We start from the raw sequence: 25,898 nt of genomic DNA on the forward strand, positions 1-25,898 counted from the left end.
AATTTTTCAATTACTCTGTTTCTTAGAATTCCATCGTGCGTTTCATAATTTACTGCTCGTTTTATAAGGAAAATCATATACTCGTCCCAGTGTAGTGTTTCGTTTCGTGCGGGTCACACTTCGTTAAGCATTTGTTACACGCCGGGACGATATCTGGGTAATTTTTCTACTATTTGTATCGAAATTTACGAGCTGTAACAGAAGTCTACATTCCCGTTTTCCCCGTGCCGGTGGATACGAAAGTCTGTATACGGAGCTTAGCCGACGAGCGCAGTCAAATATGAAAGTCCGCGAAAAAAGTCGCAACAGAGAACGCGAATAACTCTTTGTACGGAAACCCGGTATCACGTGATCGAAACTTTCGGTCGAATTAGTTACGTCGAATGAATCGAGATTAAAAGTATATTTGCCTGGATCGGTGATCGAGAAATGTTTTATGAAGTCGAGATACTTAAAGTGAAAGCAAAAGTTCGTTTTAAAATTTATGTTAAACGAACTATCGATCTTCGATGCTTTGATTAAAAATGGTGTGGAACAACAGGTACATCGTCGGAACAAACGTCGGGGGTGATCATTTGAGGGGTAAATAAAACGTGAAATAGAAAAAGCGCGGCGTTTCCGGTTTTTGTAGGAAGTTGGTTGAAGGGGGTATCGGTAGTTGGAGGAGGACGCGTTGGAGCCGCGCGATCCGGTCGCGGATGAGCGCTCGCGTTCGCGGGGCGGAGCCGTGGCGCTGTACAACGAAGCGCGGCGAGGCTTTTTAGGCGAGTGACGGCAATTTCCTGCGGTGAAAACCGAGGCTAATTGCTTCAAAAATCTGTACTAATTTCCCGGCTGTTCCGTCGGCGGCGGTGGGGGGGGGCCAGCTAGCGCGGTGTTCACGGCACCAGCGACGGTGGTAGTCAACAATTTACTCGTTAGCGGCCGGCGAGTGCCGCGCCGCTCAATTAACTCGCGAATCAACGAGCGGGGCCGCTTTGTCCGTCCGCGAGCGGACCGGTCGCTCGCGAGTATTTTTATAATTTCCACCCGGCTCCCCGGCCGCCCTCGTGACCAACAAACGAACCTCGGAAGTGCTTGGAATAATGGAGGGAAAGAAACACGGCCGACCGGGGACTCGTCAGCCCCCGCGAGAGAGAGAGAAAGAGAGGGAGACTGGTTGAACAACGGGCGGGCGCAACAAAAAAAAAAAAAAAAAAAAAAAAGAAAGAAAAATAAAAAAAACGCGCGAGGGAAATGAAAACCGACACCACGGATCGCGGCTTGTTTTCTGCCGGTTGAAACTTCCCCTCGACAGGGGTAAATGTCTACATTTGGAGGGCGGTCGGGCGGCGTTGTTCGTTTACACGGGCGCATGTCAAAGGTCCTGGTTACAACCGTGTACCCACGCGAACGATTCGCGGTTTTTTGCCACGCTATTTATTTTCTTTTCATTCCCGATCCCGTTTCGGGGGTTGAAAATACTCGTCGCGGGTGGCACGGTGACGACCGGATTCGCGGCGTTTAACCGCGCGTACATCGGTCTCGTGTTTACATCCGCTCCGCGGGTTCGATTCGAGCGTGGATCGAAGACGTAGCGTCGGGCAGGGTCGTGCGAAATCGACGCCCTGCTCTACTAGGGAGGATCGTGGATAATAATAAAAATCCCCGGTAGGCATTGTGCGATAAAGGAAACCGGTATCGAGCGGTTCCCTCTTCGTTCCTTTCCGTTGGTTTCTTTTTCCCCGAAACCTTTCTCTGCTGCCTCCCTCGCTCCTCCTCGTCGCTCCGTGTCGTTTCACCATCGCTCGGTCCCGCTCCGCGCGGCGCGAGGCTTACCTTCGGCGGTGCACAAAAGTGCCCCGTCCCGGCTCCTGGGCCCAGCCAGTCGGAAGATATTAATAACAAAATATGATAGAATGGGAGCATCCCCGGCGAAATACAATACAATGTTTATGCAGAGGATTAACCGATGTTGCGAGCACGTGAAAAAGTATCGACCTCGCCGGGAACGAGGCGGATCGGTGACGGGGGCCGCCTCGTCGAGCGGACTATTGCTATCCGCTCGCCGCGGACCGGCCGACGGGCAGATGGTTCCAAAACGCACACGGGGCCCCGGGCTCGATCCTCGCTTTTGATTAGCTCGCGGGAAAGATTTACCTTCGAGATTAGCCCCGACATCGATTTTTCGGCTCGGACCCGATCGCCGTGCGCGAACCTCTCGCTTTCACCGGCTTCCCCCTTTCCTTCGGCACACCCTACCATCTTTTCCACTAAAAATAATAGTGCCGGCGAAACGCATCGGGAAAATCACCAAGAAGCCTAACGCCACTCGGGGCTACACAGGGTTCAACGATACGATTCTCGATACCCGTCGATCTGTGTTTTTATTCGAATGGTGCGAGCGACTTCCTTCTCTGGATTATTTATTTACTTATGGGAGGACTCTTTAATACCTACAGATGTAACGAGGGAGTCTAAACTACCCTTGCAGCGATAATATTTTCTCTTGTACAATTTTTATTGTCCTTTATCGTTACGCGAATAAATTATGACACGGGGAATAAAACGATTTTATATCACATATGCGATTTATGCAACTGAAATTATAGTACATCGTGCGTGGCATATCGATACGGAATGATTGACGGTCACGCGAATATCTGAGGTGGCATATCGAGAATACAATTTAAAATTCAGAGCAAGTTGCTGTATTTTTAAAGCAGCGTTCCTCTACGATCGAGAATCCTAGCGAAGAATCGCGTTTGTACGAAGAGTCAGGCCCTTTTGGATCGCGCCGGGACCACCGGGACACCTTGTATTCGCCCCCGGGACCTCGGGCCTTGTCATCGTCGCTTTGCCCGGCCGGAGAGAGCCGAGAGACGGAGCGATCGGCGCCACTCTTCGTGACTGGAGCGAAGGGATTCCCAATACAAAAGGAGCAGAGCGAAAGAAAGGAGTTCACCAAAGGCGAATCGACGCGATAAAACCGAAGGACGCCGGGCGGGGGAAGGTTTCGTGCGTATCATCATCATTTCCGAAATAAAATATGCGTCCCTTTCTCGTCGGGTGGACCATCGGGCCACGGTCGTTGCGTGCTCGAGACAGAAGACGCGCGGCGAAATCCGAAATCTGGGCCCCCGGGCTATGGCGATCGCGCGCCATAACAGGCCCCCGCTCGGAATAGATAATTTCGCGGGGATGATGCGCCGTGAAGCCCACGATCGTATCTAATTTTACAAATTCTCGGTGCCCAGGTCGAGGCGCGGGCATCCGGAAGAGATCGAAACCGGGGAAAAACTGCGAAAGGGGGACGGGGGGAGGGGGAGGGATCGGTCTGGAATATATCGAAGGGGATCGAGAAAAACGAGGAACGCGGGACCGTTGGAAAAACGGAGAGCCCGACGACGTGGTGGACGATGACGATGCCGAAGAGGCGCGTCGGAAGACCGCTCGGGCAAGAAGAGCACGCGAAACGAGTAAAAAAGCGCGCTGGACGAGGCGGGAAGGGGGCTACGGGGGACGAAGGAGCGAGACAACCGACTACAAACCACCAGGAGTGTAAATAATACTAAGGCTGATTGTGGGCGTGGCTGACAGAACTCTAAAAACCTTCGACTATATATCAAAAGGTTTACTGCCCTCGGATGATGCTCGCATCGGATGAGACCCTGGAAGAACAAATACTGGACTGCTCTTTCGCGTGGAGACGCGTGGTAGGTAGGCTGCCGAAGAAGGGCCCCGGCCACGAGAGACAAGAACCCGCGAAGGGCCCCGAGGGGGAACGGGAGGGGAACCGCCGAAAGGTGGCTAGACGCTTCGCTCGCCTTGCGTTATCGTCGATTACGACGCTCCGCGAGAAAGATCGACCGTATCTTATTCCTCTTCGCCCTCCTTCTATCGACCACGAGGTAGCTACGTCTCAATATTCTGCCACCGCTTCCGTTCCCTCTTTTAGCGTTCGTTCGCTCCTCTTCTCGCAAGTAGACTCGCAACACCTTCGGGGTCACCAATCACTTTTTTCTTTTTTAACCCCCTAACGTAGGAATGAAAAGTAAAGTATGCCACGCGTATTCGTGCACTTTTTGTTTTTAGTTTTCAATATTTTGTCCCCTTTGTGGCCCCCGGTCACAGTTACGCTCGTATCAAACAAAGAAACTATGCCACTTCTTTGTTTCGAATTAATTCGATTTAAAAAAATCACGAACGTCAGAGCGATTCGTTTGCTTTTCATCGACGCACTTCTGAACGACATGTTCAATCGATTTATATATTCCTCCGCGAAAGATATACGAATAACTAAATTTGCAAGGGTCGGAGATTATTTAATTCGCGCGAAAATTTCACGGAGAGCATCGCGGGGATTGTTTTTATTGGGTTCCTGGACGGGCAGGTTATACGATAGGGGATTAACATATTTTTAGTACTTTCGCGTTTTTACAGCCAATAACACCGCGCGGAACTAATTTTTAACCCTCGCTCGACGGACGCGGGGTCATTTTAACTCGGCTCTGGCCATTTCCATGCCTTCGTTCGAGACGGGGAAAAGAAATAATTCCGTTCACGATGATACCTTTATGTCGGCCGTAATAATAAATGTATAATGGTATCGGAGGAGGACAATGTAACAGTTTGTTCACGAAACACAGTATTTCGCCTATCAATTCCACCCAAATGTAACAAAGTTTGTATCTTCCTTCGTACCTGACGTATCTAAACGGGGTGTTTTGTCGAAATGCGTTTCAAAGAACGATCGAATCGTGAAATCTGCTCGTCGATGGTCCATGGATGTCGGTGGAAGGTTCCGCGGTGGATAAAGCGAGGTGGTAGCGAGACAGGCAGGCGCGGTACGTCTCAATACTCGGCGATACTAGCCGAGCGAGCGATTAAGAAGAATGGGTGTGGTAAAAGAGGAAAGCGAGGAAAGAAGAAACAGCGAACGAAGGAGGAGCGAGGAGGTGTACATACCCATGGCATCCACTCTCTCCTCGGTTGTTTCGAGACTGGACGCAGGGAGCTACCTCGATGGCTGCCCGCCTGCCTGTCTGCTAGCAGCCCAGGGCTCCTCGACTCTCTCGATTACTTGAAAAACCGGATTCCTCCTGCGCGAAACTGTGTTTCCCGTCCCGTGTTTATGTACCAATACACGTCGGGGAACAATGTCGGGGGCCCGGGATGCACGTGCATCGGGCCCGGCTAACGGCGCGTTTCTCGGACGCGCGCGCCAGCTTCCCGATCGGGATCGAAGGAAGTGGACAACGAAACGGGACGGGCCACGAAAGAACCGAAACCGGAAGGAGAGCCGTCGCGGGGGCACGGGGCGTCGCGGAAGGTACTTAAAGGGCCGCGATGTCATCGGCCGTTAGCCCGGAGGGTCGGTGTTCGAGGGTTAAATCCAAGGGTTTCGAGGGAGTCGGTGTCGAGGGTAAACATATACATGCCTGAGCGCAAATAACGCGCGCGACCGGAGACGGCCAGGGCGGTCGGTCGATTTCTTCGTCGTTTGGTAAGAACAATGGCGGGAACGCGGAGGCCCCCCCCCCGGGGAGGATCCCTCGGACAAAGGGCATATTTTCCAAATAATTTCACGACGGATCGTCTCGGCGGTCGGTCGAGCGTAGCGGCGAAAAAAGAAAAGCCGCGGGAAGGAGGGGGCGGAAGGGGGGAACTGTGGTCTCTCCCGGAATCAGCTCGAGGCGTCGATCGAGGGGAACGTTTTTCCGTGCCCGCGTGTCGGCGTTATCCACGGGCAAGGAGGAATCCCCGGTCCGTGCTCGCGACGCATAACGAATTCCACCTGCGCGGACGGCACCGCGTCCATTCATCTGTCGGGGAACGGGAGACGGGGCGCGGAACGGGGGACGAGACGTAGCTCATTTAGCCCCGGCAATTTATTCTCGCGTTTTGTAATTAACACCAGAAAAGAAGTAGCTCGGGTCGTTCTTCCTACGGGCGCGAGACGCACGAGGGTGGAGGCGTCTATCGTCCGGGTCGGTGGCCGGTCGTTTCTTTGCTGCCTTCTGCGGGGCCGTTCGCCGTTCGCCCGTGCGAAGGAAACGCGCGTATCGTTATTAAGCGGGGAAGTCGGGAACCCGGTGGATGAGAAACCGTGGACGAAAGGCGGCCAGGGATGAAGGGTAACCAGAGAAAAAGCAAGATCAGCAGATACGGATGAAGGCGAAGTGGAAGAGGGACAACGCGGATAGAATGCGCGCGGATGGAAGGGCCCGCGAACGAGTTGAACGGAGACGGTGGCGAACGGGAGGAGAGAGGAAAGAACGACGGGGAGGTGGAGGATGATGGAGGCCTCTCTCCGCATGCCACTGCAGTCAGGCCAGACAGAAAGCGGTCTGTATAATTATGGGTTGTCACCTCATCAGCCACGAGAGGGGCGAGGAGGTGCCGGTGCCCGTCCGCGCGCGGACCCAAGGGTGGGAAGTTATAGGAGCGCGGTCTTTAGCTTAAATTGTGTTTTATCGCGTTCCCCTCCTCGTCGACCACCGAGTCGTTCTCGTTCCCGATTTTTCTACGCGAATTCGTCCGCGCCGGGCGTCGTCGGCCGATCCTCCGGCTCGAAACGTCTTCATCGGTCGTCGGCGCCGCGGCCGGAGGATCGCGACCGCCGCAAATAGCTATTGTCGAGGTTATAAAAATACGGGAACGCGCGTTTTAAGTATCCACGGCGATCGGAACGTGCCAAGCCGACTCTGTTCGCTCGGTCCGCGAGGCCCCGTTCGGTCCCACTCCGGGCCCTCTTTCTCTCCACGGTCACCGATCGTTCTCTCGCTCTGGTAGCGTCTCGCTTGCTCGCTCGGCCGGCTCGCTCACGGGCTTCTCTTCGTACACACGTAGCAATCTGCGAGAGAGCGCGTACACGAAAAAGAAGGAAGGGTACCGCGCGAGAAGGTACTGAGGCTAAGTGGAGAGTTTAGAGGGATTTCATTAAATCATATGGATTGGGGATAATGTATGTTATTGAGCGGAGCGTTCAAATCGCGCTCTATAAGTTGTAATAAGTCCAATTTTAGGGCCGGTCATGGGCCGGGTCTCGCAGTGGTTGTCAAATCGCTGGTGGGCGCCGATCGACGGGAGACGAACAAACGGTCGCCGAGCGTCCAACGATCGACAGTCACTGCCCGGCAAACCCGCCACTTACTCGTCAAACGGCCAGCCGGTCCGCCGAAATCACTGCCATTTAGATAATTTGTAATAAATAGGCACCGCTCATTTTCTACCCCCTCGCCTCTCTGCCAACCCCATTGCACCGTCTCTGCCCTCACCCCTTTCTCTCTCTTCCATCGCGTCCGATCCTCCCAATCCCTGTCTCGCAGTAACATCGTCCGCGACGTCGTCTTTGCACGATTGGAATCCCGAAACGATTACCTCGGGCTCGTTTCTCGCGATTCCTCCTCCTCCTCCTCCTCATTCGAGAGACGCAACCTTTTCGACTCGTGCGTCTGTCGGCGATCGTAACAATCCCCTAACGACCGTGACCGTCGACGAAGATATATCACCGGCCCGGAAACCTCGAAACACCGAAAATCCACCGAGCGAATCCACGAGCAAATATGCCCACGGTATTTGCGGCCGGCGCGGTCCTCCCCCCGGACCATCGGTTCCGAACTGCCGCTACATCGCTCGATTCCTCTTTGCTTTCAGACGTGTCGAGGATGGAGAAGTCGCCGCTCCTGGCGAACGGCTACAATCATCCGCCCACGCACCTGAGTCACATGCAGTTCATGCAACTAGGCGGACACCCTGGCGCGGGACACACCGCCATCCTGTCGCCGGCTAGTCTGCCCCATCACCTGCAGAGCCAGGCTCAAGCCCGCGCCGAGCAGGGAATGAAAGTCAACCCGAACATGTCCAACATGGAAGCTCTCGCGAGGTAAGTCTCCTACTTCGACCCTTGATTCCTCAAAAATAAATACTGGAAGCCTAGAGGGTTGACACTACCCCGCGTCGACGATCGATGCAGGCTAGGAATTTGTCGCGTTTCGGGATGAATTGGCGTAGGATTCGGAAATTGGATTTGCTCTTCCGCGGAGGCGGTCGTTCGTCCTGTCCCGGGTGGTGGTAGTAACGAAGGGCCGGCGAGGCCAAAAAAATACAACTTTAAGAGGATTTGAAGAGACGGCGAAGCCGTGGAAATCCGAGGGGTCTCGACACTGCTTGATCTTTCCCTCGTCGTTCTGCGACCGGTAGCTGAAAGTCCGTTTCCTTGGGCGCGTCGCGTTCCTTCTAGGTCGTTTACTCGGCTCGAGTTACGCGCGACCTCAACCGAGTCGCCCAGCCCTCCGCGCGTCGCGACGCTTCGCCTATCGCGAACCGATTTCGTTCGATATTCCGTGGGATGCCGCGAAAGGGTCCCCGGGAACCGGTAAATCCTCGAGGCGTTGCGGTCCCGAGACGTATATCGCGGATTAAACCACCCCGTTGAGTCGTTGTTTCGCGGGGGAAGCGCCGATTGCTAGAAACGGAGGCGGGAGGTTCTTCGGAGCCGGGTAGACGCCGAGCTAATCCCGGCATTTGTTAACGCGTTTCTAATAGATGCTGTTGGCGGTGCGCCCTCTCCTTGGAGCGCTCGCTCCCAACCACCCGGAGCTTTCGAGGATTTCGGAGACTGCTGTAATTAGTCTTAGAGCTGGTCGTGTTAAATTGTACGCTCGAAAAGGAAACGTCGAACAGCGCGTCTTGGTTATTTTTCTCTCGCGTTTCGAGCAATACCCCGACGATGGTTGTTTCGATGGTCGATGACGGGGGCAGAGACCGTGTCCTTCCGAGGCTCGGCGTTTACGTGCACGCGCAACGACGCGACGAAGGCGGCGCCGCGCGTTTCGCATTATGATTTCAGCGCTTTGCTTTTAATTAAAATGCAAATCTATCGTGGCAGAGGAGAGCAAGAGAGATCGGAAGGTAAGACGGATTACGTCTGGGGGCGGCACGACAAACACCGGAATATGATTAATTCAACGCAACCCCATCCTGGCGCACCGCCGTCATCGCCGCTGCCCTATAGCCACCCTCTGATTCAGCCCCGAGCGAGGGCTCTCCTCGACGGAGCGCGATCCTCGTGGCTATGCCAGGTCGCGCGCGGAACTTCCTTCCGGTCGAGGTCGCGACGTCCACCGTACGGCCCCCTCCGTGATCTTGGATTCCGTGTTTTCCCCGTTTCTTTCGGTTCGACGCGTCCTCGCTCGTCCGTCGAAGCGTTTTCGACGATCGATACCTCGAGTAAATTAGTCGAGAACGGGAGCCCGACAACGTCTTTTTTAATCAGCGACTTCAAAGCAGCGTCTTCGTTTCGAGAGTCGGGACAGGCACGGACGAGTCAAAGGACAAACGAAAGACGAGACGGAACGAGACGAGGACTCTTAATCAACCCCGCGGATCCACTTTCTACGGGGATATTACGTGACAGGGCTTATAATTAACCGATTCGGTTATCAACCCGCGTCCCCCGACTTCTTCCAAACGCCCCTCCATCTCGATTTTTTCCTCCTTACGTCGTTGTTTCAATCGTCGCTTCTCTTTGTGATCCACAGGTCCGGGACGGTTTGGGAAAACTGCCGAGCCGCCTACGAAGACATCGTCAAGCATCTCGAAAGGTAGGAAAGTTCAAGTTTATCTATAGTTACAACACTCGTTTTCAAAAGACGCGCGAGTTAATTGCAAACTTCAAAGTACGTTCACGGGGCAGAAATAGTTTCTGACGAAAATTTCTGTGGATAACGACGAGGTATATTCCGATATTCACGGCTTAACGATAAAACTATGGAATCAGGAAGCCCGTGTTCGAAGGCCGCGCGTGGACCCCGGAGGAACGACGACCTCTGTTTTCCGTTCGAGCGGGCTCGCGACGCGTTCGCGGTGTTAAAAAAAAAACTAAAATAAAAGGACGGATCGCGCGAAACGCAAAGCGTAGGCTTGGTCGGTGCAACACGGTGGCGCGCACTCGCGTCCGCTCGGTCATCGGCGCTTCCGATAAATCAGCATTACCGTCGGCATCGAGTGTTCCGCTCGCGCGACACGTTGAGTCCGCGCTTGACGCCGTAATGCCCGCGTGATTTGTACGGTGCGAGCACGCACCGCCACCCCCTCCGACCCCCTCCTCCTCAAATCCATCCACCGGTAGCCCCGGGTCCCGTCACCGATACGACACCAGCAACCTCGACCACCGAGGGCCGACCACCACCAACCCCCCCGGAAACCCGGCGTCACCCAGCCGCCATCAGCCACCACCGTCATCCGCCACCGAGGTTTCCCCGTGATCCTAACCACTTGTCACTTCACGGCACGCAGATCATCGTCGCGACGTGCCCGTCCATCATTCGGGGGATTAAATCATTCGACTGGGTGGGAAACGGTCGCGCGCGCGTCCCCACCCCCCCGAGAGGGTTACGCTCCTTTTCGAGAGGGAGGCTCGTCCGGAACTCTCGAATGGAAGTTCGAACGAGGCCCGCCACCGAAAGGCGCGAACCCCCCGCGGCGCAGCCGCGCGAACGCGGGGGCGAAAATCGACACTTGACCGGCCGAAACGTAATTTCCAATTCAAAGGCAATGACCATTGGTCCGTTCCCCGCGTCCCCTACGCGTCGGTGCCGCGCATCGTCAGCCTCGACGCCCTCTCTCTGTCCGTCCCGTTCTATTTGCTTTCGCGGCACCCGCGCCGAGAGTCGACTTCGTCAACCGGACAAACGCGTATTGTGATTTCAGCCTTTGACTGGTAGCCGTTCGATGGATATCGCAGGGGGTGTCAAATGGTCGCGGACCGTGGCGGGGGCGCGGGACACGGGGCGCGGGGCGAGGGTAACAGGGGGTGAATTGGCGCGAGCGCGAGAGCGCGGAGGCTGGAAGGGACGGACGGGCGAGCAACCCGTGAATATTCATGCCGAGAACCCTAGACGAATTCGGACTTGTTGCGACTGACACTGATGTAAACCTTTGTTTATCCTGCGTGCACCGTAACCCTCGATCCTCCCTTCCATCCCCAGGATACACGCACCGGTCGGCGTTCGAGCCTCCGACGGCCGAGTATTTAACTGCGAGTTAAATTCTGATTAATCGTCGGCGCCCGGGGTTATTAATTGTTTGTCCTTTTGATTCTACGAGATCGCGCGGCGCGGCCGCCCGAAATCTCGTTTTCCCTCTCTCGACCGGTCTCTCGTACCAGTCACTTTCTCTCTTTCCGCCTTCTTTCGACCCCGACGCGGCGCTCCGTTTCCGCTCTAATCCCGATGATTTGTTGCCGCTAATCCGCCTCCGACCGTCGCGCGCCCCGAGCAACACCGAGACCCGAGTTCCGTCGCGGAAGTTATTCCGCTCGTTTGTCTCTTCGCCCTGTAGTCCGGTCGATTAAATCTCATAAGCCACAAACTTACCCCTCCCTCTCCAGAAAAAATCCGATTCGCTCGGAGACCGCGGCTTTTTCGCCCCGTGTCACGGGATACGCTTGCACGAGCGACCGAAACAACCCCTTCGAGCTCGGTTTCCGAATCAGCCGAATTTACTAATTTCACTGACAAGTAAAACTTCTCTTTGTCCAAACCATTTTTGCATCGTATCGGTGAATTTCGACCGGTTAAGAGTCGAAGGGAGGGTGAGAGCGGAACCGAATCGCGGAAACGAGCGAAGCGACGGATCCGTCCGACCACCCTCGCGGCTCCAGCCGTAAACTAAGTAATATTAATGGTCTACCCGATGGCAGAACGCGTGCTAGCTCGCGCGGTATCAATGCGCTAATGTCGGCTTCCTGGCTTTAAAACTACCCCGTCATTCCGGGATAATTCGCGCGCATTGTCGTTCGCCATCCGGCTACGTCGGTTTTGCTACCTTCCAGCACCCTCTCGGGGTTCCTTATCGGCGGCTTACCCGCCGTCCGTGTTACCTCTGAAATTCTCCGTGCCCTCCCACCCTCTTCCGCAGCTTCTTTCGCCTCCGGGCTTTCTCCTCTTTTGGCGAACGCCGCCCCCGCCCGGGAAGACGTCATTAATTACGACGACGACGACAACGTCGACGAGCTTCTATCGTCGGGGACATCTGCTGGAAAATAATATTCATAAAGTTGAGCCCCGTCGTTACGAGCGTCGTTTTCTATCCATCTTCGCGCGAACTCGCTTCGTTTCCCATCTTCGAGAGCCACGCAACGACGTATCCGACCACCCCTCCGCCTTTCGCCGGCTGAATCGGCTCGAGAGGCGGATAATTCGAAAGAAAAGGAGGCGCGGAGTCACCGATACGAGAGCAGGGGGTGTTCGTCGACCGCGAAATCGTTCAAAGAATAGGGGTGAATTCTTCCGGTGACTGTTTTGAACGTTTTATTCGGAAACTTAATTTAATTCGTATATTTCTCTATTCGTGGAGTACTCTGACGAGAAAACAACCCTTAGTGATCGAGTTGTAGCGTAGAGAGAGGAGTAAAAGGAAGCGCGAAGGATCGCGGACTCGGTCCAGCGGACAGCGAAGTGCGCGACGAAACGGTTAATTCGATTCGACGATCGTTGTCGCGATAGCGAACGGTGTTAAGCCGGCAACTATCAAGCGGCACGCTAATTGCGTTCAAACGAACTGTCAGCGCGTCGACACGCACGCGTGCGCTCACGCGCGCATCTAAGCCGCGTCCCGCGTGCAAATACGCGCATTATGATTAATACCGTCACACCGCTCCTATGTCGTTTATTATCCTTGTTTAACCGTACGGCTCTAAACCCGCGCACATCGAGCACCGAGTGCCTAAGATTTGCTCATTCGCCGAGCACATACGATCGTATTACACTGTTGCTAGAGCAAACTATTAGGTTGTGCAATAAGTTCGCGTCTCTCCACACGAATAACAATTATCGCCTCTTTATTTGTTGGATTTTTTGCTGAAAACATCGTGCTCGATAAAGATTTTTTTAGACCAGCGTATCCTGTAATCGCGAAATAAATAAATAAATCGTCGGGGTCAACGTCCTGCGATTCAAATGGTTATTGCCTTTGACTCTCCGTCGTTTGTACCTTGAGCTTTTTTCTGGCAGGACGCGTATTTTGACGAACGTTCGATCGTTCTCGATCCGTGAATCACGAAAGAATCACGCGGAACAGCGAGACGAAATTAATGACAACGGGTTACGGGCCGATCGGTCTCCGGACGAACCGCGCATTAGTCACGCCGTTTCTTTTGTCTTCCATCCTCGTCCACGTCACGCGTTTCATGCGCGGATTTCACGAGATCGTTCCCGCGAGCGATTCGTAATGGCACTCGCACAATGATTTAGAGATCGTATACCAAGGACGACGGGGTGGGAGTCGCCCGTCCGACGAATCGAATCGGTATTCGCCTTTAATCGGATCGATGGTCCCGAGAATCCATCGTACACGCAGGATGCTCGATTTAAATCGATCCCGGTGGTTTCGGCTCGCGTGACGCGATTATCCCGCAGGGAACTGTACGGATCGTCTAGACGTGGATCCGTGGATCGCGCGACAGGGAATCTGGGGATCCGTAAACGATCGACAAACGCGTAGGACTCGTTCCCCGAATCGGCCCGCTCGTGCCAAACGTCCTGACCTGAAAACGGACCCTCTTAATGGCCCTCTTGCGAAACGATACTGCGGATGGTCGCCGGTTGCGCCACGATCCTACCACCGGGACCGCCGAATAAATTGATCACCCCGTCCCACTGGCAAATCTAATTCGTTGCTCCACTTATGGTTAATCCCGAATGCACGCTTCGAAATATCAGAGACGGTGAAAAATGTCACCGAAGGAAATTAAGTGACATTGGTTGACGAAGAGATCTGTTCTACCTAGCAAAACCGGTAATTCCTTATCTTCTAACATTCGAACGATTCGCTATCGAGCGAAAAATATTAATTTCGGTTATGACGGGTATAAAATGAAGAGGGGAATAGCCGTGAACGCGTACGATGCATTAACGGGCCGGGCGTCGGATCGACGGTAAATCTTTCGACTCGTAAACTGGCTCGTAGGCGATCGCGAACGGGTCGATTTGCGCGCTCGGACTCGCAACAGGGTGCCGGGCTCGCGATCGCGAGAAAAGAGTCGTCACACCGAGCCCTCGCGGACGTTTATTTTATTAACTCGATACCGTCGAATTATTTATCGTGGCGCGCGGCTACGGTCGTCCACGTGGCTGCAGTTCGGCGGGTCCCGGGCGATAATTAACGCCAGCCCGTTAACGAGCGGCCGCTTTTTACACGGCTCGCCTCGGACTATCGTGGCTTATTTTTAGGGGAACGCGCGAGGCGCGCATGCTGGCTCGAGGAACGCGATGGTTTCCGGGTCATTTGCGCCGCCGAGGGATTATTTCGATAGCCGTCGAGTCGAAGGAGGATAACGAGGAAGCCTCGTCCCAGGGCGGGAAAACGTCGTCGCGTCGCGGATGTCGTTGTTAGCGCGCTGTAACGAGCACACGACCGAGCACAACTCCGCTACGCGCGAACCAGACGAAACGATGATTAATTAAAAACATAATTAGTCGCGGTGTTCGCGACAACCCGGTTCCACCCACCGTTCGCTAATGTACCGTGAAATTGTCAAACCGTCGTGTTTCTCTTCCTTCGATCGTCTTTCGATTTTTTTCACCCCGCGACGGCGACGATCTCGTTAAGCGGTTATTTTTCCTACGTCGCGGGATCTTCGCGGGTGTGTCGAACCCGACGACTAACGAGCCGTTCCACGTTCAATTTGTCTCTTCGACGATGGAAGCCGTCTCGTTACGTCGGTGCTGGATTCCATCCACTGCACGCGCGACAGGAAAGAAATTTTTGCTTGTCTAACGCGAAAGATCAATAGATATTTTCAACGTATCGCTAGTGGGTAATACGAGTAAAATTCAGATTCGAGTGGAAACGGAGAAAAGTCTTTCTCTCGGTTGGTTGTAGGCAGTGGTTCGGCGCGTTTCGTGGAGGAAGAAGGTCCGGGTGCTAGGGGCCGCGTTAATCCGAGAAAATACCGATTCTAATGGTAAAATATCTTCGTTCCCGGCGTCCTTATTTCGACGCGGTTCCGCGACGGGGCGAGATATATTGTTATTAAATGGTCTCCCTTCGGCGTTGCACGCCAGTATATTAGGTGCCCTCGCACACGCACGTAGCGACAGCCCTTCGCGGGCGGATTCTCTCTCTTATTTACGGTCGCGGGGCATGCGATTCGGCGGCGCGACACTTTCCTTCGCGGCGGATCGGCTCGGAGCGCCGCGAACCGGTCGAAGTAAAGAAGCCCGGGAGCCGGAGAAGTTAATTAAAAAGCAGCGAAGTATGTCGTTAAATAAACCGCGAGACGAACGTTCCTGCGGTTCCGCAGCGCTACACCGCGTTTCCAGGCCCGGTTTCGCCGCCACTTTTGGTAATGAACTAATATTTGCAGTGTCCGTCCGGTCGGTGGTTTCGACGCGTACCACCAACGGGTACCTTTTGCCTCGGCGAGAATCGCGTACCCCTACGCGCGTCGAAGGGTGCGTGTGTACGCTCCCGGCAGGGCCAGCTTTCGGCAAATATACAGCCCCTACGGCTTCTCTGCCACGGGGTTTAAAGGTTACCAAACGAACCGATACCGCGAGAAATGTCTACCGTTGCTCGTCGTTAACGCGAAGATACCACGCCATGGTAAATAACGCTTCGATGTTCGAGCGTTTTGATACCACGGTTTTCGATGGGTGGTATCGATGTTTCAGGTGCTAAAGTGTTTGCTGTTATTTTATATTTGTTGACAAGCGCGGCTAAAATATTGATACTATTGGAAATAGGTGGTGGAATAAAAAAAACAATTTGGATGATATGACTTTTAGCTAAGCTTTGTTAGAAACACTTGGAAGGCATGTCTGCACGGTGTGAAAGAAATATACGGAATGGAAAAGGTCAGTGACCAAAAATTCGTTCCGTACCCTCAGACACAATCGGTCCTATACTTTGTCTAAACAAGCTGCACCCTCTTGACTTGTATCTTGAAACGCGAAATGCAACACACACGTCGATGGTTTTTAACATTGTCTATGGGGGTTTAAATCTTGCCTTGTATCGGTGAATATTGATTTGAGACCTACCAAGCTTTAATTGCACCGGACCATCGTAGATGGGTACAATTATTAGACGCATAAAAGTAACGAATAACGAATGAAAAGTAATCGATTTGCCGCCGTGATATCGCGAACGAAAGAAAAAAAGAGATTTTCAATAACGAAACTAACAGTTACGGAGGAGGCTCGGATGAATTATTTTTGTCGAGTTGTCGTTGACCAGCGAATCGGCCGCCGCGTCGAGAAACGAGCCGCGGAAACGTCGATGACAAACGAGCCGAAACGGTCACTCGAGGGGAGTAATCGTTTCTCAATTGAAATCCAATAGCAAACGGTATCAACGCCGCGCGTTCCTCGCCCCCTCGAGACGCCGTGCGTCCGTCCCGTCCATTGATCATCGGTCTAAAGTGTGTCTGACGCGAATTATGCGGAAGGAGGCGGAAAAAGTGTCGGTCGTCCCCCGGCAACAACCGATCCACGAACGTCCGGCCGGATGGCCGCGATCCTGCGCAACGTCGGTGCAGAATTTTTCCCGGAATTTAAATAATATCCTTTTATATTATCGGACGCGCTCGCTGAAAGTAGCAGCCGCACGTTCTCGTACGTTCACGCCGCGGCTACCATAAATCCGGCGTAGCGGCGTCGGAGAGAGAGAAAATCTACAATTCTAAAGCTTTCCATAAAACACTCGACAAAACGCTTCGCCCGCGGTTTTCGAGTGGCCACCGGGCCCTCACCACGTCCTCCCTACACGGTCCCTCCTTCCACCTTTTTCCGCGTCTTCCCTTCCGCGCCGAGCCCCGTTCCGCCCCCGCGAATCTGTTGAAATATGTAAAACCGTGTAACCTCTTTGATTTACATAGCAACGCGCCGGCTCGCGCCGCCGCCGTTCTTCCCTCCGTCGATGAAAAGTGCCCGGATCCTCCTCTTATTAATTGATCGTCCGAAATCCGACGATCCACTTTTCGCCCCTTTCGAAAAACCCTTCCGCCCCTTCGAACCCATTGGCTTTTCAATCCCGTCGAAAAGAGACCGGGACACATCGATCAGCGCCCGCTTTACGCGTTACACACTTTTTATTTATTATCCTTCGACCGTAGTAGAAATTTTTTCTTCGAGACGCCACCAAAATTCAGTTTTCTGCTCGTCGTCTTATGCTTGCACGCATTTTCTATATTTACGATGCCACAGTACCTCTACTCTTACAATCGATGTTTCCCAAACGCCATCGTTTGTAGAACAATTTAATCGCTCCCATTTCATACTCAAGATAATACCCCCGCCATTTTGAATAAAAGTCGACATCCGGGGAAAAGAAAAATATTTATTTACTCCGCGAGCAGGCAGTTCCACCGCAATAAATTCTTAAAGAATCATAACCGTGTGACGCCACAAAGTATCGCGTAACGACGTGTTCCAGCAGCTCCGTCGGATAAACGAAAACCTATACATCGGCGCGGAATGGTTTTTCTTTTATTCAAAAGGAACATCCTTCCGCTACATTTATGCGGGAGATAAAAGAAAACACTAATTAGCGATGGAGATATGACGTCGTGCGTGAAACGTGGTTTCTTCTACAAACGTTGCGGCTAACATCTCTTCCATCAACTTCGCACCGAAACAAACAATGATAGTATCTTCGTAATCTCCAATGTAAAATGTTGATACAATTTAAAAAAACTGTTCATAATTTTTCAGCTTGAAAACATTTCTCTGCTTAACGAGATTAATATTAATACATTGTATCAAACCCGAGGTGTAATTCACCTTAAACGTCTCTTACGTCAGATTATACAAAACAGCCGCTCTTTCGATCAACCCCTCGTATTTAATTTTATTAATCGAACACTCCGTGGAATATCGGTGGATTTTAATTTTGTTATCCTCGTTATTGCGAAACGTACGGCGCAAAGAACTCGAGCGTTAATAAAGTTTCGCGCTAACGAAATTGTAGCGATTTAAATATTTAATTACGTATCCGTCATACGAGGCGCAACAAGCTAATATAAACGGGTTGCGACGCCGCGGCCGGAAGAAGAGCGTGAAAACGAGGAGTCGAATACGCCCGGGAACGTTGTCTCACGTGATAGACGTCCATCATCGGGCACGACGAAAGCCTTAACGTCGCGGCCACGACACGTAAATACACGTGTGTATCGCCGTTGATACAACGATCATTTTTTTTTTTTTTTTGCTTTTTTTTCTCTTCTTCCACCGTCGACGGTAATTGCAGTCGCTCGCCTCCCGTTTTCCTTCACTCCCTCCTGTTCCCTCTGCTCGTGGCACTCTCCGTGGCTCGGTATCCGTGATCCAGGGCGACGGCACGCCGTTGCCACTGGTATTTCGAAACTCGCTGAACAAACAAGCGCCGATAAAAGTACCGCGGTATATAGTACATCTGGAAGTAGGGACCATCAGTCACGGCGCATCTGCGAACCACTTTCCTTCCCCCCTCCCGACGGCCCCCGGACGCCGCCCCCGCGAGTCCCCGTACTCTCCCTCGCTCTTCGGCCCCTACGGGAGTGCAGCGGGTGTCCCGAACTTCTCCTATCCACCCACCGACGCGCCGCTAAAAACCATTTGTCATCGGCGGCGTAAATATGTTCTCGGGCGAAACGTGCGTTCGACTTTTTTTTTTCTCTCTTTCTTTCTCTCCACGCCGCGGTGTTACGCCTCCGCGCGATACCAGCGATCTTCCGTTCGACAGAACGCTCGATACGCCAGCTCGTATCTCCCTGTGCTCGCTGAAAAATAGACCCCCCGTATCCAGATACCGTCGTTCAGAGTTCGATACAACCCTTAAAAATGGTTACGGAAAGGTCGAAACAAAATCAGTCTTCGTTTTCAAGAGGTTACGGTCGCGAAAGCAGGGTTTATCTTTATTTCTTGTAAGCTTCGCGTCCTCGCCGGGGGAGTAGCTTAAAAAGTTGGTCTAATAAAACCCGGGAGCCATTTGTCAAGGGGGCGCGTACGCTCGGTCCCGGAGGCCGTCGCGAAATGTATGTAAAACACATCCCGGTTGCTCGACGACGGTTCGCGGAGTCGTAACCGCCCGCGTCACTGATGGGCCGACATCTAAAATAATAAAAGTTGCCTCCGTCATTTGTCAACGCTTCCTCTAAGGACCGACTACGACTACTTCCACCGGCAGCTCGTAATTTCGCGATGTCGCAGCTGCTACCCCCCGTATCTTCGCCCTTCTTCTTCTTACTTCGGTTTCCCCGGAAGACACCGGGGGTTCCTTAATTTCACCGACACCCGTGCCACCTCGAGGACACGATTTGTCCCCGCGGCGACACGCGGAATAAGAATTCTAACGCGATCCTTCGCTCGTTTACGAAAGTGGAATATTTTTTTCATCGTGGATGAATTTTACAATTTATATCGAAATCGTAAAAATTGCAAATAAATTGCGCCCGATCCCGGCGGGGGACACGCGTACGCGACGAAGACATCGAACATAACTTAATCTCGAAGTTACGAGCGAGGATACGTTTCCATCGGCGACCAAAGTTTTTTAAAGCTCGCGATCGGTGTCGTTACGGAAACTGATCCTTAGACAGAGCCCCGGAGCGTTAATTAAAGCGAGCGTAGGAGCGGCTTCGAAGGGAAATAAACCGATGTACGGGTCCGGGAGCGGTCGAACGGTCGCGGTTTCGCAGAAGGTGACGCGAAACGAGGCTCTTCGTTCTTTATGCGAGTCCGCCTTAATCCTTCGTCGAACGAAGAAGACGCGTCTTAACGCGAAATAATAAATAAAATAATGCGCCGGTGGCGGTTCGCGCTCCGGGCAATAATCTACGGGAACGAATGTGCCAGACGACTTTTATGAAATGCTCCGAACCGTGGGCGCTCTCCTGTCCCTTTACGCGTTTGGAAAATAAAATCTTAACCCTTTCTCTCTCGGGGAGAGACCGAGGGCGCGAGAGGCGAAACGGAGCAGCGGGATAAAACCTTAAATACGACCGCTGAACACCGGGGGCCGACAATAAAATTCTCGTAAACCATTCGCTCGAATAATAATGCACCTGCTTGACCGTTACGTGGCAACCTCCCCCTTCGACCGTTTTGCGATTTCCTCCAGCGAATTTTCGCGATATCAAGAGAAAGATACTCTTTGACTACCGAGAAAATTCATAGATAAATACTCTGACAATTCTGGTAATTATTTAAGATGAAATTCACGCTGAACAATTATTTTATCGCGCGGTTGACATTCGTCAAGAGTGAGCTTGTCGGTGTACGGGCTGGAAACGCGAGGGATAAAGACCAGGATCGAAGCTGTGTGCGAGCAGCTAATCTCGAGACGCTGAGGGGTGAAAGGCAGGCGCGGAACCGTCGCGGAAAATCTCGCGGAAAGCAGAATTCGGGGGCGGAGAGGGCAGCGGCGCGAGACGTTCCCGGCATTGAAAGAATGATCGAGCACCCGTGAGGCGCGGGATAAGCGATCGCGCTCGGTTATTCCAGTTTATTTTCAAGTAACCCTTCACATTGCGCTAATGTATTTCTTTCAAAACCGCCATTCACCCCGTCGACGTTTCAATCCGGTCCATTCAACGTCCTCCACCCGTTCCCTGGCCTGAAACACTCACTCGATCGATCTAACCACACCACCGTCTATCCTGGAAATTTTCACACGACTTAATCCGCTCCCCTCCCCAGTCGAGTGACTCGTACTTTTCCGATCGGTTCTTTCCTTCCTTTTACGATACCTCTCGCGTATCCCGGAGTAATAGCTCGTTTTCCTAGTTAAATTTTTGCGAACGATCGAGGAGAAATATATCGAAGAATTAGTCCTGCTCCATCCAGAAGCGAATCGATACGTTTCACCCAGGAAGTATTCACGTTGCAGTAAAATAACAACAAATTTATCGAGGAAATGCAAATCGTTGGTCGTCCTCCCGTATAACAATCGCGATCTTTCTTTTTCGGACGATGTTTACGTAAAGCTTATATCGGGAAATTCTCCACGAAATACGCCGCTGTAGATGGACCAAAATTAATTTGCTCGATGAATAATTTTCAAATACGTGTTACAAAGAACAAACGTGGTTCTACGATGGGCCTACCCCTTGTTACATTTTTGGATGAAATTTGAGGGCTCCGCGGAATATTTTCGTTGCATCGTTCGATGAATTTCGAAGGTCCGCGAGCGTTTAGCGGTCGGTGGAACGGAGGGGCGAATCGAGGGGGTGGAAAAGTCGATCGGCGGGCGACGATCGTCGTCGAAAGGACGACGCGTGGCCACGAGGAGACGCGTGACGCGCGGTGACAAGGGGTTAGCGCATTCCAGCTCGACTCGACGGTTACAGGTTGCCGACAAAGGGAATAGGGGGCCCGGGGGGTCGGTGGACGGGGGCGGGCGAGTCCGTTTGAACCCCCGTGGATCGCTAAATATTTCATTTCGTATCCCTCGAAACGTTTAATCTCGGCTCAGGTGCGCGACGCTCGCGAGATCGCGTTGCACGGGCGTTTGTGCGCCCGACCGATATGGAAGCCATCCGTCCACCGGATACACGGCATCCTCGGGATACTTGGAAAGAGCACACGGACGAATTAATCCCCCGGCCTCGTCGGAGGAGTTTTTGATCTCTCTATCGGGCCGAGGAGAAAAAGTTTCGCGCTGACGGGAAATCCCGCGCCGATAAATCGTAGGCGTAAACGCGCGTGCGGTTATTGCTTAGGTACCTTTGTGGCTCCGCTCGAGGATCCATGGAAGTTTCATTATCGGACTCGTGCGCGAGCTATCGCCCCTTACGCCCCGCGTACACTGCCATCTTCGTTTACATTTATGATTTAATATGATCGTCCATTGTTCCGTCCCCTTTGATTCCGCGTGCTCCTCTATCCTTACCCTCGGCAAATATCTTTCTCTCGGTTCCCGTTCCGTGTGTAATTTGAACGCGGTCCATCGTCCCGCTTTCCCTTTGTCGTTTCCTTCGCTCGTCTTCGATGTCTACGAATCCGGGAATCCTAATTCTCCTGCAAACGATCCGCCACCAAATTGGGCCACGCTATTTAAGGGCTAAGATATCCGTGTCCCCGTACTCAGAAACGTTTCATAATTCTTTGGACCTTTCCAATTCCCAGACCTTGCAGATCACGTTCTATTTAAATTGATGATACGGTCATCTCTATTTTATTTTATTTTCTATCGTGACTGCGGTATAAGAGCATTTGCTCATCACTGGTCCGTTTCGTGCAGATCGAAAATCTCTTCGATAACTCCCTAATCAGGGATTAATAAGCCGAATCGGAATCGGTCGTCGAGCGCGGGAACCGCGAAGGGCGCGAGGACGGTCGAAAGCTAGGCGACGTAGGAGCACAAAGGGCGACCGTGCGCGGAATATTAAATTCGCGCAGAATTCGTGGAACTTTTCAGCGTAGCATTACGGGCCGGCTATCTGGATGATGTAGCACCGAAGTTGGGAAGACTCCTTCGAGTCAAAACCCCGGGCTCTTACCGTTGTACCTTGTCCCACCCCCCCTGCCCTCCTACGGCTCTCCCCGTTTCTCTGTTTCACTCCGGCGCTCGTTTTTCCACCCTCTTCGTCTTCGTCGGTTTCGCCCGCCGCCCGCCGCCCCCTCGTTCCACGATTTCTCTCTCTCTAGGCATAGCTTCCAGGGTAGCAATCTTTTATTATTAGCGCAGGCTTTACCAGACAATGAAACGAAAGGAACGGAATATGATATTGTAGTACAGAGGCTCGGCGGAAAGGGAAGCTATTGTCGGTCTCTTTGAATTTTAAAGTCAACGATCGATACGGCTCGGGGGATGCGCCTTTAGCCATATAAACCGCTCCGCTCGCCCCCGTCAACCCTTAGCCCAGCCCTCTTTTCTCCGCGCCTATGCTCTCTCTCTCTCTCTCTCTCTTCTCGAGACTCTACCTCCCCCTCGTTCCAGCGTCAAGTTTGCGTTTATTCGAGATCGGCGTTCGATTCGATCGGTCGAACGCGGCCCGTCTTCGTTCGAGATACTCGCCGCGACACCCCCGAGCGGAATCGTGGATCGTGGATGGCGCTGTCGGTGAAATTGTCGGCGCTAATGATAAATTGCGCCCTCGGCCCCGACGGAGCAGCCCATCCGTACGAGTGCCGAGCGTGCGGGGAATCAAATTGCAATTTGTTATTTGTAATTCCGAGTGTCGCTTAATATACTCCCGGGCCGCGTTCCTCGCCCGCACCCTCCGCGGGAACCGGGTCCCGGGAAAAGGGTTAGAAATTAAGCGCGGCTTGATGAGAAAGCGCCAAGGTGAACGCGGTCGCGCGTTGCCAGCCACCGTCACCGTCGTTGCGACGCTCGGCCTAAAACGCTTCCACGGATCTGCCGCGTAATTAAGCGCGACACCCTTTATTTTTGCCACCGACACGCTCGGCGTAATTGTTTTTCGAGACGGGGCGTCTCTGGGAAATGCGTGAACCGCAGGGGTGGTGCGTCACCGACTTTCCCGCGACAAAAAATCAACCTTTTCGTAGCGATTCCTGTTAAAACATCGATCTCGAGATCTTTCCTTGAAAGTCTCCTGAAAATTTCGAAGCCGTGCAAATGCATCCGTTGCGTCACGAGCATGATCGAGCCCGTGTTGCAAGGGAACTTGTCACGGTTCGGTTGATTTTCGCGTCTCAACGTATCAGCTTTATCGACGGCTTGCGGACAACGTCGCGTTTTATATCGCTAGCTTCTTGTCACCTGTCGCGCGAATCACCTACGATCGCCTCGATTCTCGTACGTCGCGATTTATTTTAATACGAATTTATCCTCCGACGATCGAAACACGACGGAATGAGTCTCGCGAGATCTCAAGATGGCGTCAGAAGCGATTCAAGGGCGTACGTAATTTGTTGCGAATTAAGCGAAGTAATTCTTAACGTTGCCTTCTTTTCCAAACAAATATTCAATTTTCAAGACGGTGGAGCGACCATGACGGATCGAAGGGTTCTTATTACCGGTAAGAGCGAGCGGAACGATTGATCGCAAACTCGTGTTTCGCGGTTCAGCTGCCGCCGAGCCACGGACTGCCGCGAAGCACAAAAGATTCCCGATACAAAGAGAGAACTGTAGGGAAGAGATACGCGGTTCGACGACGACGAGGGACGGGAGGGAGGTGGGGCGGCTGAGTAGGCAAATATTCGATTTTGTCTATTCAATTTTCCAGAAAAATAGTGCGCGTCTCGTCTACCCTCCGCTACGGCGACCTCGAAGCATTATCGACGGGGCCGCGACGCGTACGTCGGAAGGAGAGGACCGAGAAACGAAGGAAAAGAATAAGTTCGATCAGTCAGAGGGGTGGCAGTTACCGTTTCGGTTATGGCTTTCGGAAGCGTCGTCGAATCCTATTCTTGCGCAAACCCGATAAGCGCCCTTTTACGCGCGTATTTTCGCACACGCGTGTCACCCCATACGCGGCGCGGATCGGGGACGGGGGTCGCGCGCGTTTCGCTCTATCGTCGCCGAGCAGATTTTCCTCGCGATCGAGATACCGGTAACCGTCGATAGGCGATCGTGTTCCCCTTCGAGAGACGATGCTTTTCACCGATTTGCAATTAAGGCGGAGACAGAATCGATGCAAATATCATCTTCGAAAGCTTGCAACGCCCTTTTTGGGTGTTTGTTTCTCTGGTTCGGCATGTTTTCCTTCGATCCGGGTCCCGAGGCATGCTACGAAAGGGGATAAGGTCGAGGGCGAAGGGGGACCGTCGAGTTTATTTGCGTATTGCCTGGCGGCGGAGCATCGAGGCGTTCGGCGACCGAGAGAAGAGGTAGACTCATCGTCCGGCAACCTCCGCGTCCCTCGTGCTCGCCTCTCGCGATCGTTTAATCGCACCGATGCCGAGATACGCCCGGCTAAATGGAATTCTCGTCACCGCGCGGGGTTAGCCGAGCCAAGAACAAGGCCGAGGGTGAGCTCGAAGGGATCGCTGGAGGAAAGCGCGTAAAAACGTCGACGAGGGAGAGGAATCGGGGTAAAAACGGCGACCCCCGCGTTCGAATCGGTCCATTCGAAACCGCGATAAGCCTCGTCGCGCTCTCTCCTCGTCCCTCTCTGCTTCGAGAAGGGAGAGAGACGGGGTCCTGGGCTCCCAGAGCGACCATCGATGGCCCTTAATCGACCGATCCGCCGCGAAAGTGATTTTTATTTTCCACGAATCTTGATTTATGCGCGAATGCTTTTCGCGCGGCGAGTCGATAGGGGGGGAGTCCGAGAAATGCAGTTGGACGCGCATACGCAGCACTGCGGGCACGGTTGCTCTTCGCGAGGGGTTTGCCCTCGGCGTTATCTTTCCGTTACGCGTTGGCAGGCATATGGTCGGCCGGCTGCAGGGGTCGCAGGGACGGCGAACCGCCGGGGGGGAGAAACGACGACGACGACGACGACGAGGGCTCATAATTTTCAGATTTATGTACAAATGTTTCTGGGCGAGGCGAGCCGGTCGCTTCTCTCGTGGGGAAGATATCTATCGTAAAGTTTCGCGGAATTGAAAAATGCTTTCGAGGCTTTCTCGCCGCGCGAGGGGGCGAACGTCAGCCCCCGACGACGGGGATGACGTATCGTCCACGAGACCGCGATCCACCGAACCAAGCGGACGCACATCTTCCCGGGATAAACGATTTCGCTAACGCGAGCTGGAACCGCGCCTCGAATCGTTCCAATCTAATACGCGTTTGGCTCGTAACTTTTTCCCGGCGTCCACGTGTTGTGACGCGTCCTGTATACTCGACCTCGAGGGCCCAAGACGAAAGAGCAGAAAAAGACGCTCGTGGAGAGAGGATCCCAGATCTGGGTTGGAAGCGGAGGAGCGAAAGAACCCAGCGCAGCGAATAAAAAGCGTTTAGAGCCGTGAAAACAAACAATTATTCGTCGCAGCCGGTCGTTTACATCCCGTTCTCTCGCGTCC

At 53.1% G+C, this 25,898-nt stretch overlaps 1 protein-coding gene across 1 annotated transcript in view; it reads left to right on the plus strand.

Moving 5' to 3' along the window:
- The window catches only part of LOC122405381 (dachshund homolog 2), a 184,666-nt gene that overhangs the window by 73,651 nt on the left and 85,117 nt on the right, over positions 1-25,898 (plus strand). The window contains exons 3-4 of the mRNA XM_043410074.1: positions 7,639-7,867; positions 9,525-9,587. Of these exons, the coding sequence (XP_043266009.1) occupies positions 7,639-7,867; positions 9,525-9,587 (292 nt within the window). The remainder of the gene's footprint in view (positions 1-7,638; positions 7,868-9,524; positions 9,588-25,898) is intronic.

The sequence above is a fragment of the Colletes gigas genome, unplaced genomic scaffold (genome assembly GCF_013123115.1).
Source record: "Colletes gigas isolate AHSC1104 unplaced genomic scaffold, ASM1312311v1 Colletes_gigas_Sc00001, whole genome shotgun sequence".
NCBI classification, from domain to species: domain Eukaryota; kingdom Metazoa; phylum Arthropoda; class Insecta; order Hymenoptera; family Colletidae; genus Colletes; species Colletes gigas.